Below are 14,562 nucleotides of genomic sequence, written 5' to 3'. Positions count from 1 at the left end.
TTTAAATAATACTTTAAAATTCATTTAAGGTCATTAAGGGGTCATAAAGGGGTCAAAGGTCAAGTTTTTCAAAATGCTCGATTGAGCTGAAATTTAAACGCAATGATCCTTATGACATTCTAAACATATTGAAAACATTTTAAAATTCATTTAAGGTCATTAAGGGGCAATAAAGGGTTCAAAGGTCAAGTTTTCAAAATGCTTCAATTGTCAAGCTGAAATTTAAATGCAATGATCCTTATGACATTCTTAACATGTTTTAAATATTTTAAAATTCATTTAAGGTCATTCATTAAGGGGGTCATACCAGAGGTGAAGTTTTCAAAATGCCAGCTTTCCACGATCAAGGTATATTAAAACGGCAATTAATGAAACAGTCTTATTAAAATCAATACTATCCAGCACAGTATTGCTGCTTGATCAGATCGTCACAGTCATCCGCCTAACTTACCCTCTTGCCCTAGTTTATTCTATATTCTTTACTTTTCCTCTTTCATTAACACCAGTCGGGCAGACATACCTTCGTAGCATTTCGAGATTATGTCCATTACAGACTCTGGGTGACAGGCCTACCACAATATACTGCCGAAGCCACATGGTTCAGCTATGGTGCGGTTATCGCTCTAGTTTTAACAGAATAGTACTCTTCACTAAGTTGGCCAATTGATAAGTGTATCCTGAAACACATAGCGGGAGTCCGCGGAAGATCGTGATGGTCCCAAGTATAGTCCGCACAGCATGCTAAAGGAGCCAACTTGACACGGCGGCTGAACAGTTTGTGAACAGCCTCCATTGAATTTGTGTGGAACACACTCGCTATTAAGGCTGGCATTTTCGGCGGGCTAGCGGGTACCCGCCCGAGATTACATTACCCGGGCATACGGTTTTGTAGTGTCCTGGACCTAGACCTAAATGCTAGGATCATTCATGGTTGACCTAAAAAAATAATTTATATTCATGTCATAGTCTATTAATGATTTCAAAATGCATTGAATTTTTTTTTTTTTTTTTTCGGGTACCCGGTTACCCGCCCGAAAAATGGGCCGGGTACCCGGATACAAAATTACCCGAAAATGCCAGGCCTACTCGCTATCAAGGTTTAATGTACGTAAACATTAAACAATCCCCAACCGTTTGACCATCGCATGATTCTCTTGGTCGGGCTGACGTCACAAAGCCTTGTAAAGCAAGTGTGCGCATGTGAAGTTCCCTTCCTCGAGCTGGTTGCTATACGCGCTTGTGCAAAGAGACCCCCGGATTTACTCGAGAAACACTAGCAACGAATTTGCTCACAGATGCCCTTGCATTCATGGCTAGTGTCCTTTCGTATCTAACTTCGGGGATAAAAAATTATGTAAGCTTTACCGTTACGTAATAACATTATAATAACAATAGGCCACTCTGAAATACCCCTTAAATATCCCTTTTTATATAATTTTACCTACCAATTTGTTATTATGCGTGTTGGTGACATAATTCTCAGTAATACGTTGCATTTCAGGTGCACTTATGGGATATCCCCCCACCCCGGATATTTCATCATTATTTGTGCATGGAAAATTCATCCAATCCTGTCCGCTCAATCGGCCAGCAACACGAAAGTAAAGGTCAGAGAGATGAGCACATGTGCATCTTGGGAGAGTGACGCAGTGGATTAGTCCATGCAGAGAAATGGGTGGCTGGGTGGTCAAGCCTCAAAGCTTCGATGAAGTTATGAAATGATTGAAAATTAAAAGCTTCTATGACAGTCCTAAAATGTATGTGCTTTCACACCATATTTAATGTCATCTTTCAAACAGCTATTATAACTTATGTTCGGTAGCATGGATTGCCATTCTTAAACTGTAATGACAGCCGGCCATCTTTAATTTTCCCAAAATCATCAATCAGCACTTTCCGGATTTTGATAACAGCTGTTTTCATTCATTAAATTCACATCGGATTTTTCCGGTTTTCCCCGATTCTGCACTTGTGCTGGGCTCATGAATAATTAATTAGGTGGACTGGCTGGTTTTAATTGGGGTTGCTCCACTGGCACCATCGCCGGTCCATGTAATATGGTTCCCGGTAGCTTATTCAAATTCATACAGCAGCAGTGGGGCAAGTTTGTATTTGCTGATGAGTGATGACGTCACTCGTACGATCGTATTCACCCATTTTCAAATGAATGGGTCATTTTTCGCATTGCTAATGAGTGATCAGGTCAAAGAAATTATAATATAGATGTATTAACATGTAGATGAGAAGATATTCTGGACCCCAGAAAGTGTTATCCTCTGACCTCCCAGTCATTCAGCAACATTTATGTGTGGCTACAGTGGCAAATGCTTTCGCAGGTTGAGGCTTTTTTCCGCCATGTTAACGTCGCCGATAACGGCCCGAAGATATCAGCTTATTTTTATATTTACTCTCAACTTGTCGACTCTGGATCGTATGCAACAAATAAGTCAAAAGGTAGGCTTGAATCTACTTGTACCAAGACAGCCTGAAACGGTACCAGCGAATTAAGAATTTCTAGATGATTTGAAGAACACCACCACCACGCATGCGTTAAGACTTTTTTAGCCTACGTCTCGTATTCTACTATCGATCGTTGAAACAAGAAAACCTCATCACGAATTCACTCACCTTCCTTCATGTAACTTCATTAATTAATAAAAAATTGAAGACCTAGTATGACTCGTTATCGAAAATTTTCTCTTTGATATTAATAATAATATCCTTAGGCCTACTCCATTCAGGGTGCATCTATTAACCATCATGACCATGATCTAACGAGCAATTTGATTGGGTTGCACATGACATATGCCATGGTGTGATACGCGGATGTTATGAATGCAAATCAATGAATCTTTATGTTTCTTTTCCTCTGCCTGCCAGCCAACACCCGGAAATGATAATGACCTGATATGTACAGCTGTATATTATGACAGTACTGAACACTATTCAGCTCATCAATTAAAATTAGGTCAAAAATAATAAAAAGTCGAACACACGCTTACCTTTTTCGGTCAGATAAGTATCCTAAAATTGTCAATTTCCACCATTCGTTACCTTACATCTGAGAGTTCTACTGATGCAAACATTTCATAATGATTAAATTAGACTAAATTGGTGAAAATCGCGAATTTTAAGTACCTTCTTCACATCATGACATGACATTACTTCCGCATTTACCACAGCAATAATAATAAATTTAGAAACGCCGAAAATACCTATGAATTTTGGATTTTTTTATTCGTTTTTCGGTGTGGTGTTAACTGTTGTAGATGTATGTTAAATCAGGTAAATGTATGAATTCATTTAACTTTCAGAAATGTAGCAATTTTATTCAATCCTATATTGATAGATTGGAAGATCAAAATAATGTTTTAAATTATAAAATAAAAACACATTTTTTTCTCTTGAATAATAAAATAAAATCCCTCTAAAAGGGAAGCCGAGCAGTACGGCATAGACCTTTTTCCCTTCTTCCCATCATGCACTATAACCAGGGCCGTAGCAAGGTTGAAAAATGTGGGGCGGCCATCACAAATGTGGGGCGGCCAAAATACAAATATACGCCAATATTGAAATAAAGATATAAAGAAAAACATAACAAATTTCTCAAAAAGTGGGGCGGCCATGGCATCCCCGGCCGCCCCGCTTGCTACGGCCCTGACTATAACTAATATTCCAGGGGAGTATGAGTGTCGCAAAATATCATCCCCACCTCGAGGGAGTAGTACAGAAGGGCAATAATAGCTAATAATTTACCCCTGGTAAAAATTGCCTGGGCCCTTAGACATGTTAGAGCAGGGAAAAAGAAGGAGGGAGAGAAAGAAAGAGGAGGGATGGAGAGAGGGAATTTGTTAAGCCCTAAGTCAGTGTCCAATTCCATGTATGATTTAGTCAATAACCGTAGACCCCCGCCATAGACATGGTAGATCTCAGGACTGTTTTAGACTTCTCGAGGGCAAAGAAGTAGACAGAAATGCTAAGGGGCTGTGCAATAACTATGAGCTGGGGGGGGGGGGTAAATTAGGGAGGGAAGAAATTTTTAGTGAGCCGAACTAGGGGGCAAGCAATTTTGGCACACATTCATGGGGCGCCTTTTAAATAAAATGCTCCAAAAAGGCTTAGCAAAACAGTACGGAAACGCTTAAATATGCAAATTTTCCTGCGCTCGCAACATATATCTAGACCATTAAGTTTGGCAAGCACAAGGCCAGGGGGGAAAAGAATTTTTGGCGGGCCAAGAGGGGGGCAAGCGATTTTTGGCAGGCCGAGAGGGGGGCAAGCAATTTTTGGCAAGCCGTTTGGCAATTTTACCGGGGGGGGGGGGTCATAAATATTAAACAGCCCCTAATTGCACAAAAAAATGCCTTTAGGAGCAGTAGGCCCCTAAATTGTCAATTGGACAATAAATAAAAGGAAGAAAGGGCCAACCCTTTTCACAAAATGTGAAATGAGCCGGCATGGTCATTTCACAAATTGTCCGCTTCTTTCAAACTCAAATTTCACACAATATAGTGTCAAAATGGTCCACCAAATGGCGTCAATTATGTCTTCATTTTGCAAAAGTTTCTCGCTTCTCAGACACCCCCCTGCGTCACGCAAGCAACTGAATTTATACAATAATATTGAAAACTTGTCCATGAATGGGAAATGAGCCGGCATGGTCATTTCACAAAATTTCCGCTCTTTCAAACTCAAATTTTACTCAATAATAGTGTCAAAATGGTCCACCAAATAGCTTCAATTAGGTCTTCATTTTGCAAACGTTTCTCATTTCTAAGGGGGGCACATTCCCCTCAGACACCCCTGCGTCGCGCAAGTAATTAAATTTATACAATTATAATTATATTGAAAACTTATCCACGAATGGGAAATGAGCCGGCGGCATGGTCATTTCACAAAATTTCCGCTCTTTCAAACTCAAATTTTACGCAATAATTAGTGTCAAAATGGTCCACCAAATAGCTTCAATTAGGTCTTCATTTTGCAAAAGTTTCTCACTTCTCAGGGGGGCCCATCCCCCCTCAGACACCCCCTGACACCCCCGCTTCGCGCCCATATGGTTCGTCGCCTTCTAGAAATCCACACAAATGATCATTTCTATAAACTAGTTTTTGTTGGTTTTCAAAACTTACTTTGTATTTTATTTCACACCTTTCAACTCAAAAATATGCAATCGTATAACTTACATGTATGTGTTTCAGTATTTGGGCATGTCTCAGTACAACACTGCCCATCTCCATTTTGAATGAAAATAACAGGGTTTCCATAAGGACTTGCAAACCCAATAAGGCCACAAAGCAGAATACTGACTTTGATCCAAAAGGCCTGTGAGGCCAAAATCCATTATAAAATGCAAATTTCTCAAAATAGCCAAATGGAGATGACACAGTGTAGTGTTGCACTGAGCCCTTCAAATGTATAAGCCTTTTTGAAGTATGGGCGTACTTTGGTTTGAGTAAACCTTTGCATGCTTTCTCAGCTGACAAAAGTTTACTCAAACCAAAGTACGCCCTCTCCTTTTATGCCCGCCATACTTCAAAAAGGCTTATTATAAAAGACAATTTCAGATGCAACATGTAATATATATACAAATGCTGCCATGTGTATTAATTTATATTGTGCATCCTGTGTCAAGATAAATCTTTGTGCAATTGATTGATTGTAATGGATTAAATTAAAGCCATAATATACAATCTTATAATATGAAATTGGTTAATTTTATTCAAATATGATTTTGGGCGGCATATTTGTAATGTTCATGTATCAACTTGCACCTTAATGAAAGGGCTCAGCCAAATATGTTGCATTTGTAGGTCAACAGAGCACTTTGGACATTATGTCATTAATATTAGGACTTTAAATCCCCCATGAACTCCATGTTAAGAGGCCAAAATAGGTATTACTAATATTATTTCAATATTTTGGGTAAACAATAACAAAATGAAAATTTGACAGAAATCATACATTATGGCTTTAAAATTATCATTAACAATATGAAAACAACACATGGCAGCACATTGCATTTTACACCTGACTCTTCACATTTTGGCTATGGGCACTACTGTCTTTCGTACAGTACATTTGATTGGTTAATTACACGATATAATCAACTAAGAGAAGCAAATCAAAATAGAGTTTTTAGTTCTCTTACTGACTATTCTTACCATCTCTCATTGGCTCCAATACCCTAGCTCTACTTGTAACCAATCAAAATAATGTTTACAGGTCAATAATTAGGCAGGTAGTTGCCCAATGCCCATCAGGGTCAAAAAAGTTCAATTTCAAAATTTAAATCTATTTCACTAATATTAACTCAACCATGCAATGATAATAAACATGTGAAAATATTACACATTTTAAACTGCATCAAATAATAGGATATAGGTCAACTCTGAAGTTTGTGGATTATAATATATGTTCTTTGGTTATGGGTTATGGTATACAATGTATTGTGTACAGGTATGTTTAATACTGCAATTTCAGTCAATCAATCAAATGCCTAAAACCAAGTAGACTCACTGCTTTGCATTCCTTTTTAAACAATTCATACCATGCCATGCATAAAACACTACACATTCCCGGCCCCAGTGACTGCCCTGCACAGAGAAAAAAGGACTGCTCTATTTGGAATATGACCTTGTGACCCACCATATCTGAACGACTCAACCTCTTTCATCTCCAATCTGAGATGAATGTTAATGAAGTAAAAATCAATGTGGGTGGTTATCTTAACCCACATAGGCAAGCACATATGTTTATGCATGAGTCAGCATGACCCCATTAACCAGGTGCGTAGCTCTATATCTGGCCCAGGATATCTGGGTCAGGTAACCACAGGGTCTGTGTATAAACAACCAAGGCTGCATTTTTAATGAGGTAGCATCATATTCAGTATTAGAGTACATAGTTCATTGTATATTCTAAATACAGTAGACCATTTTTCTCATGGATAGCTAGCTGTTGGATCAGAACAGGATTGCATGGTCAGATGGATTAGAGGGATGATAAATTTAAATGGTCTACTACAGCAGACTAAAAACCAAGCTAACTAGGTGCTGGAGACACATGTACCGTACATTAAACAAAATAATGCAAACATTGGCGTACGCAGGGGGGGTGTTACGGGTGTGAAACACACCCCTTGGATCTGTCCAAAAAATTAAAATGGGGGAGAAAAGGCAAAGAAAGAGAGAGAGACAGAGAGCGACTATCTGCAGGAGGCAAAACTCTTGTTCACGAAAGGCTTCATGTACCGTTATTTCACCAATTTTCGGCTTTTTCAAACTAAAATTTTACACACTAATCATGCTAATAGTTCCAAAATGATCCACCAAATCGCTTCAATTAGGTCTTCATTTTGCAAAAGTTTCTTAATTCTGAGGGGGCACCCTCAGACACCCCCTGGATAAACAAGCAGCCATTTTTGATTCTGCTTTCGACATTTACCAATTTGTGTTTAACACAATTTATACTATAGGCCTACAACTGAAGAGAAAACTTGTTCACGAAAGGCTTCATGGACCGTCATTTCACAATTGTTCGGCTTTTTCAATTTAAAATTTTACACACTAATAGTGCCAAAATCGTCTACCAAATCGCTTCAATTAGGTCTTCATTTTCCAAAAGTTTCTTAATTCTGAGGGGGCACATCCCCCTCAGACACCCCTGCACAGTGGATAAACAAGCAGCCATTTTTGATTCTCAGTGCTTTCGATATTTACCAATTTATGTTTAACACAATTTATAGGCCTACAACTGAAGAAAAAACTTGTTCACGAAAGGCTTCATGGACCGTCATTTCACAAATTTTCGGCTTTTTCAATTTCAAATTTTACACACTAATAGTGCCAAAATTGTCCACCAAATCGCTTCAACTAGGTCTTCATTTTCCAAAAGTTTCTAATTCTGAGGGGGCACATCCCCCTCAGACTCCCCTAAATCGTCACAAGAAGGCGCTGACGGGATGACCTTCTGCGGCCATTTCTTTATTTTACTATTTTTATCATCACACCCCCCTTGAAAAATTCCTGCGTACGCGCATGAATGCAAACAAGTACATTTTATGATACCAAGAACAGATTATGTTGTAAATCATTGTTGTAAATGTCATGTTTGTTCCCAAACATAATTACATCATTTCCATGATCATAAGAAATTCTGCACGGAATTTCAACAGAGTGTGCCAAGTGTTCCAAGTACATTTTTCCAAGATTGTAGATGATGTGTGGGACAACCTGATTAAACAAATCAAGATCAGGGACAGGAATTATTTACTTCGGTGATGTCACCTAGTGTGACGTCATCTGATCAGGTTGGTCTCTAGCCGTTTCCAAGAAACATCAGAGCTAACAACATCGGCATGACGAGGACGTTCCTCAAGGACGTTCCTCGAACACGCTCCTGGTGTAAAGCAAAATAAACAAATAGTGCTGAAGATAATTTTTAATTACCGTATTCATTCCATTAAGCACCCACCCAGTGACAATACAACAAGCAAATTGTGATATTAGTATATTGACTGCCCCTGCAAATCTGAATCATGGTCTGCAACATATGACACTGATGATGATGGCTGAATATTTTGGATCTTTTTTTACGTATTGTAGGCCTACACAATCTAAAAAAGAAGCGCCAAACCAAAATGACTTTGTTAACCCTGGGCAGTTTACAAATACGGTACATGTACTCTCCTGTTCACGCTGATTCATAACAATTCATGGGAATAGTGTTTTTGAATGGAAGACAAACATTTTTGCAAAATAAAATACTTTAACTGGCCAACTGACAGCATGTCGCTGGCTGCAATTCAAAATATTTTCAAAACATATTTTGTAAAATATAATAATTTACTGACTGATTGAGCCTTCCTGCCAGGAGTCATGCTATCTGAAACAGGTAAAAAATGCAATGGAGTGATCAATATGGACATTAATCTTCATTTGTGTCAAACTTTGTTTATACTCGACACAATTCTCCGTTCAGATTCTTTCCGATAACCAAATAGCAGCTGTGCAACCAACTTTGATGACATTACTCAGAGAAGAATAAAATGGAGTAAGCTCTGCATCATGATCTAAACCTGTTTCTAAATGTTCCAGCTCATCATCCCTGAACTCCTTGATAACATCTAATAGTTCCTTATGCTTCACTGGATCATCTTCAAATAGAGTACGAAGTTGATTATTATAATGCTCCCCAATTGATGTTTCCACTGCTACGGTACATGCCATAGCAGCTTCCTTCCCTAGTAACGCCGTACCAGCTCCTAGTGCGTACCCAGCTACATTCCATATTGGCATAAGCGCGGTAGGGCGAACTCTATGTTTATGTATAAGTTTATCAAACGTAGCCTTGTGGTATTTTTCTTGATCCCACATTTCTTGAATCACCGGACCAACAGATGTCTTCCCGAGAATGGCCATCTGGCCTTCGTAAATCTTGTTAGCACCAAATTCTCCAGCATGATCAACGCGGACGACTCTGTCCACTAGTTCTTTTGATGTCATGCCTGTTTTGGAACTGTTGTGACGGCGGGCAATAAATAATGCAATAGTTTGCCTTGGAAGGTAGACGCTTGCTTTTGACAAGTGATTCATTCTCACAACAAATTGGCTTGTCCACTGTCCAGCTTTATGAATTATGTAAACAATTTGGTTGCTGTCCTAATGCTTGTCTTGCTTTTTGTCGTCTCCAGTCTCTTTTATGATTCTTGCGTCTTGTGGTATCAAATTTGGTACACCTTTGATTATAGGATATGCAACTTTGATTTCATCACTGATCAGCTCATTGGTTTCACAATCGTATCTGGACAGAAGAGAAAAACAAGTGAAAATGTTTGCATCATCAGTAATTGTTTATATGTACATACATAGTATGCGGTACAATGCAAAGATGTGCCCCAGCAGTGTGCATGCATAGTATACGGTACAATGCAAAGCTGTGCCCCAGCAGTGTGTCTTTAACCCATGAAATAGGGAGCCTAAATTTCTGCATTTCGGTCACTCGCATTTTGGCATTCTTGGTATATTCCTCGATCTCCTGTATGGTATGAATTTGGCGACGTTTGGATCGAAATTGACGGAGCCTTATTAAATTATAGACATGTCACAACTTTTCCCTATAGTAAGATTGATTGAAAATGCAATGTTTTTATTTGCACATGAACATCAACCCACCTAAGAACAAAACAACAACACTGCAAGTATCAACAACCTACGCCCCTGTCACCCTAGCCCGACACATCATGGCCCTATGTTGCTCCTTCCAGGGGTAGCATAATTAAGGCCCGAAAGTCGGGGGTTGTTTTCCCATGTTTTTCACTCCCGAGCTTGCAGAAAATCCAAATACATGGGGTGAAAATTAAATCTCAGGGGTGAAAATATTTTGCAGTGTACAATGTAGTCAGGGGTAGGAGTAAGGTCCAAAAGTAGAGGGTCAGAATTCACCCCCGAGCTTGCACATATTCCCAATATAGAGGGTGAAAAATTAATATTATTTAAATTTAGGGGTCATTCACCCCCAATCGGGGGTTAACGCTACCCCTGGCTCCTTCCTCACGGAGAAGGCCAGTGGAAATCGTAGTGACGGAGGTGTGAGTACCTCGGGCTACTGTCACCCTCACATCCCTTCACAACAACAAGTGTTGTGAAGCATGGATCGAAGTACCAACGGTGAGATAGGACCTGCAGCAGGTCCATATTGTGCTACTGAGCATCCTAACTGCACATACACAATTTCCTATACATTTGTTTTGGGGAGAATGGGTATCTGTCCCAAGTTGACAATATTGACAATAATGAAATTTTTCAAAATAATGAATAATGAAATCATGACCTCATATTTACTGAAAAAAATGTGATGGGAAACTAATCATTTCATTGCATTAGCCTTAAGTTGCAGGGAAAAAATATTCATAATACAGGGTGTCAATGATAGTCATATAACAACCAATAGATAAATGACCACAACCGACTATCATTGAAGACTGAGTTCCGCAGTCTAGATGTCAACACTGTCACTGTGCAAGATAGTCCAAGGTGCTCTGACGATAACACTCCGATCGCCATACAATCTACGTTTTTGTAGGCCAGTGGGACAACGGAACCGCTATGTGCAAGAGTGCAACGTCAAGTGAATGAAACATGTAGGTATGCCAGGTGAATTTAAATTTGCAATCAAACTGCATCATTTTATATATCAAATTAAAGCCCTTGAGTAAAGAAAGCCAAAACTGAAAACCTTTTTGTCATAGCACTTTCCGTGGCAAAGTTACATCTTTTCAAAGATCGACTTTCATCAAAAAGATTCTGCTAGCAAAATTCCCCAAAACAGCATTACGGGGGTGTTTCTAGATCTTAGTCTCATGATGATGGCAGCTTTTTTTAATGGAACTGCTATCAAAATCCCTCTGAAATTCCATGTGCGACTGTCTCATCACCATAAAAAATCATATATTTGGGTCAAGTGAAGTATAGAAAACATATTTATGTAGGTTTCCTTGACCGACCTGTTCTTGAAAAAAATTGAAATTTCTATGTAAATATGTATTGTGTTTGGTCCCGGTCTAGGTGAATTTCGCTGACTAGCAAATGTGTTAAAACTAAGGTTTGCCTGGCATACCTAAAACATGTCAAAAACATGTGATGCTGTAGTGCCATACTATTACGCTGACTTTCGTATTCGCCGAGGAGGACAATTTCGACCTCCTCGTTTGTTTAACAGAGAGATAGACAAAAGGCCTGTCAAAACTGTTCCGCCTGTCCAAATACTCAAGAACGGTATCAAAAGGATGGTCCACAATAGAGTGATTCACGCAACATGAGCAGGCCTTATATTAAGTATGCCTGGACCAGGAGCTAAAATAAGCTCCTGGTCCCAAAGATGGCTCCCGGTCCTATAGTTTGTAGTGTAAAATATTGGATACACCAGGAGCCAAAACTGGGCAACCATGGGGTAAAAAAAGCCTGGGAGGCTGGGTGCCTAGTTACGGTAATATAAGCCCAGACACAGACCTTAAGGTACGGTACATATTTCGAGGAGCATAACAAACACCAAATTGGTGTTGTATGACCTTTGACATGCATGCATTCTTTTGTGGTCTTTCAATTCGTGCCGAGTGTCCTTGGCAGACTTGACTATGCTTCAGTGGTCATGAAAGGATTCAATAGATAACCTCTGCCCCAATAATCCCAAGCTATATCTGAAACTGCACCTCGGAAGATGTATGGTAAGAACTCAGTCCTCAAATGATAGTCATATAACGACCAAAAGATAAGTGACTGACTATCATTGAGGACTGAGTTCCGCAGTCTAATATATGCCTTGAACATGATAGTTCCAGTAACTGTAACTCAGTAATCTGTATTTAACATTATGACATTTTCTACTGAGTTACAGATCGGTCTATTAATATCTTTTCCACAAATAAGAAACATTGACAATATGTGGGCTCATTTGGGCCCTAAGGAATAGGATGTTGCTGAGGAACTCTCTCAAGGATAGTTTGGGCATGCACTGATGATTTTAATCCCATTGTACCAGGGTTTGGGCGTGCATGGATAATTTAAACCCACTGTATTAGTCTATACTCACAAAGTTGAGGTAATTGATCTACATTGATCTCATCTTTTGGGTGGGTTCAAAATTCCCTGAATTGGCAAAACCTGCAATCTTCATGGGAGTAATTTACTTAGTGCAAAAGTGGTAAAAATAAAACATTACTCTGCAAAATATCTTAATTTTCATGATTTGGATTTATCATATTGAGCAACATTCTACTTGTGATGTTTCTACACTGTGTAGAGAGGGTCTACAGCATCTCTGACTCACAGAGTCTGAGGTATTAAAAACTGACAAATACAAGGTATATTTCTTGATGCTTGAAGTTTGGATTTCTTAAACGTATAGTGCATCCCTACATGTATGTACCGCTGCAAGACTTCAGGTCCATAGATGTCATTATATACCTCATATATAGATTTCTGTCATCTGATTGGTTGAAAGTGCAGTCATTGAATTAACTATGCCCGCAAAATGAACTATGGACCGGTCCATGGAAATGAACTATGGACCGGTCACATGCGTCACGATCAAACTGCGCGTTTTTCCCACCGTAAAATGATATTACGCCTCGGGGCATAGTCATGGTTTTGAGATCACCTTGGGCCTATAATTTTAACCATGCCCCGAATAAAAAGCAGTCAATATTTATGTTTATGATATTAGACTGAAGTCTTGCTGGCAGGACTATGAACATGAGGGGATTAAACTGTGAAGTAGGACCATCCCATGTGCTTCTTTTGTCCAATTTGCCATCAAGATTCGAATGGAAACAGTTCAGACCCAGAACACGATCATGTCAGAAATTAATATTTTGACTTTTCTTCTGGTACCGGTATCAGATTCTGGGTCTGATTATTCGGACTAGAGACTACTAGTAACTAGATCATAGATGCTGCATGTAGGTAACCCAGGCAAACCTTAGTTAACACATTTGCTAGTCAGTCAAATTCGCCGACAATGTCAATGCATTTTTACATAGAAATTTAAAACAAGTGCCCAAGAAAGAAACCTACATAAATATGTTTTCTATACTTCACTTGACCCAAATATATGATTTTTATGGTGATAAGTCACCCGCACATGGAATTTTAGAGGATTTGGATAGCATTTCCATTAAAAAAAGCTGCTATCATAATGAGACTAAGATCTAGAAACACCCCCCGAAATGCCGTTTTGGGGAATTTTGCTAGCTGAAACTTTTTGATGAAAGTCAATCTTTGACAAGATGTAACTTTGCTACGGAAAGTGCTATGAAAAAATGGTTTTCAGTTTTGGCTTTGTTTACTCAAGGGCTTTAATTTGATATATAAAATGATGCAGTTTGATGGCAAATTTAAATTCACCTAGCATACGATACCTACTGCATGCTGTGCATGGCGATCCTGACTTTTAGACCACCCGAGCTATATAAGGAACAAATTGCAAATTTATCATATTAAACTTTCACAACAAGGTTAAACATGTTTTCTACTGTACAAACATACCTTTTATTCCATCGAACAAGCTTTATTTTGTTCCAAAATTCACGTTTTTCTAGCTATTTTTGACGTAAAAGAGCTGGTAACAAAACCGGTGATGCCAGCTCCGAAGTTTTCGCGTAGCACAAGCGCTTGATGTACGCTTTCGCTTTGACGGTAATTTACGCTAGCGTATCATACATTTTCAAGCGCGTTTGACATCGTATTACTGCGTGACGCAATTCTGCATTTATTCAAGATGGCGAATCGGAAACAGGACACCTCGCCCACACGCAACTTCGCCTACACGGCATCTCGCCTACGTGCCATCTCGCCCCCTATGCAATGCAATGCATTGCAATGGCGGTTGTGGATGTATCATGACGATCGATGTGACCGGAAGGGTCGCGTGTTCCTGTGTTGGTAGCAGACTATACGATCAAGGATTCGCTCCAATGAATGCACGGAATATTCAACAAATTTGTGTGTGTGTGTGTGTGTTTTATAAATTGAGGCCCCTACCGTCCCGTCCCGGTGTAGATTA

General features: G+C 39.2%; 2 protein-coding genes across 2 annotated transcripts in view; both read right to left on the bottom strand.

Moving 5' to 3' along the window:
- LOC140172806 (engulfment and cell motility protein 1-like) overlaps positions 1–3,166 on the bottom strand; it is a 74,422-nt gene extending 71,256 nt beyond the window's left edge. Inside the window, exon 1 of the mRNA XM_072195933.1 lies at positions 3,003–3,166. The gene's annotated coding sequence lies outside the window, so the exon portion shown is untranslated. The remainder of the gene's footprint in view (positions 1–3,002) is intronic.
- A 5,545-nt stretch (positions 3,167–8,711) lies between these two features.
- Positions 8,712–9,733, bottom strand: LOC140136341 (5-demethoxyubiquinone hydroxylase, mitochondrial-like). Its single transcript, XM_072158069.1, has one exon. The coding sequence runs from the start codon at positions 9,594–9,596 to the stop codon at positions 8,979–8,981; it is 618 nt and encodes a 205-aa protein (XP_072014170.1). The 5' UTR covers positions 9,597–9,733; the 3' UTR covers positions 8,712–8,978.
- Between the last annotated feature and the right edge of the window lie 4,829 nt (positions 9,734–14,562).

Source organism: Amphiura filiformis, chromosome 16, assembly GCF_039555335.1.
Source record: "Amphiura filiformis chromosome 16, Afil_fr2py, whole genome shotgun sequence".
Taxonomy (NCBI): domain Eukaryota; kingdom Metazoa; phylum Echinodermata; class Ophiuroidea; order Amphilepidida; family Amphiuridae; genus Amphiura; species Amphiura filiformis.
This window is presented reverse-complemented; position numbering and strand designations above follow the sequence as displayed.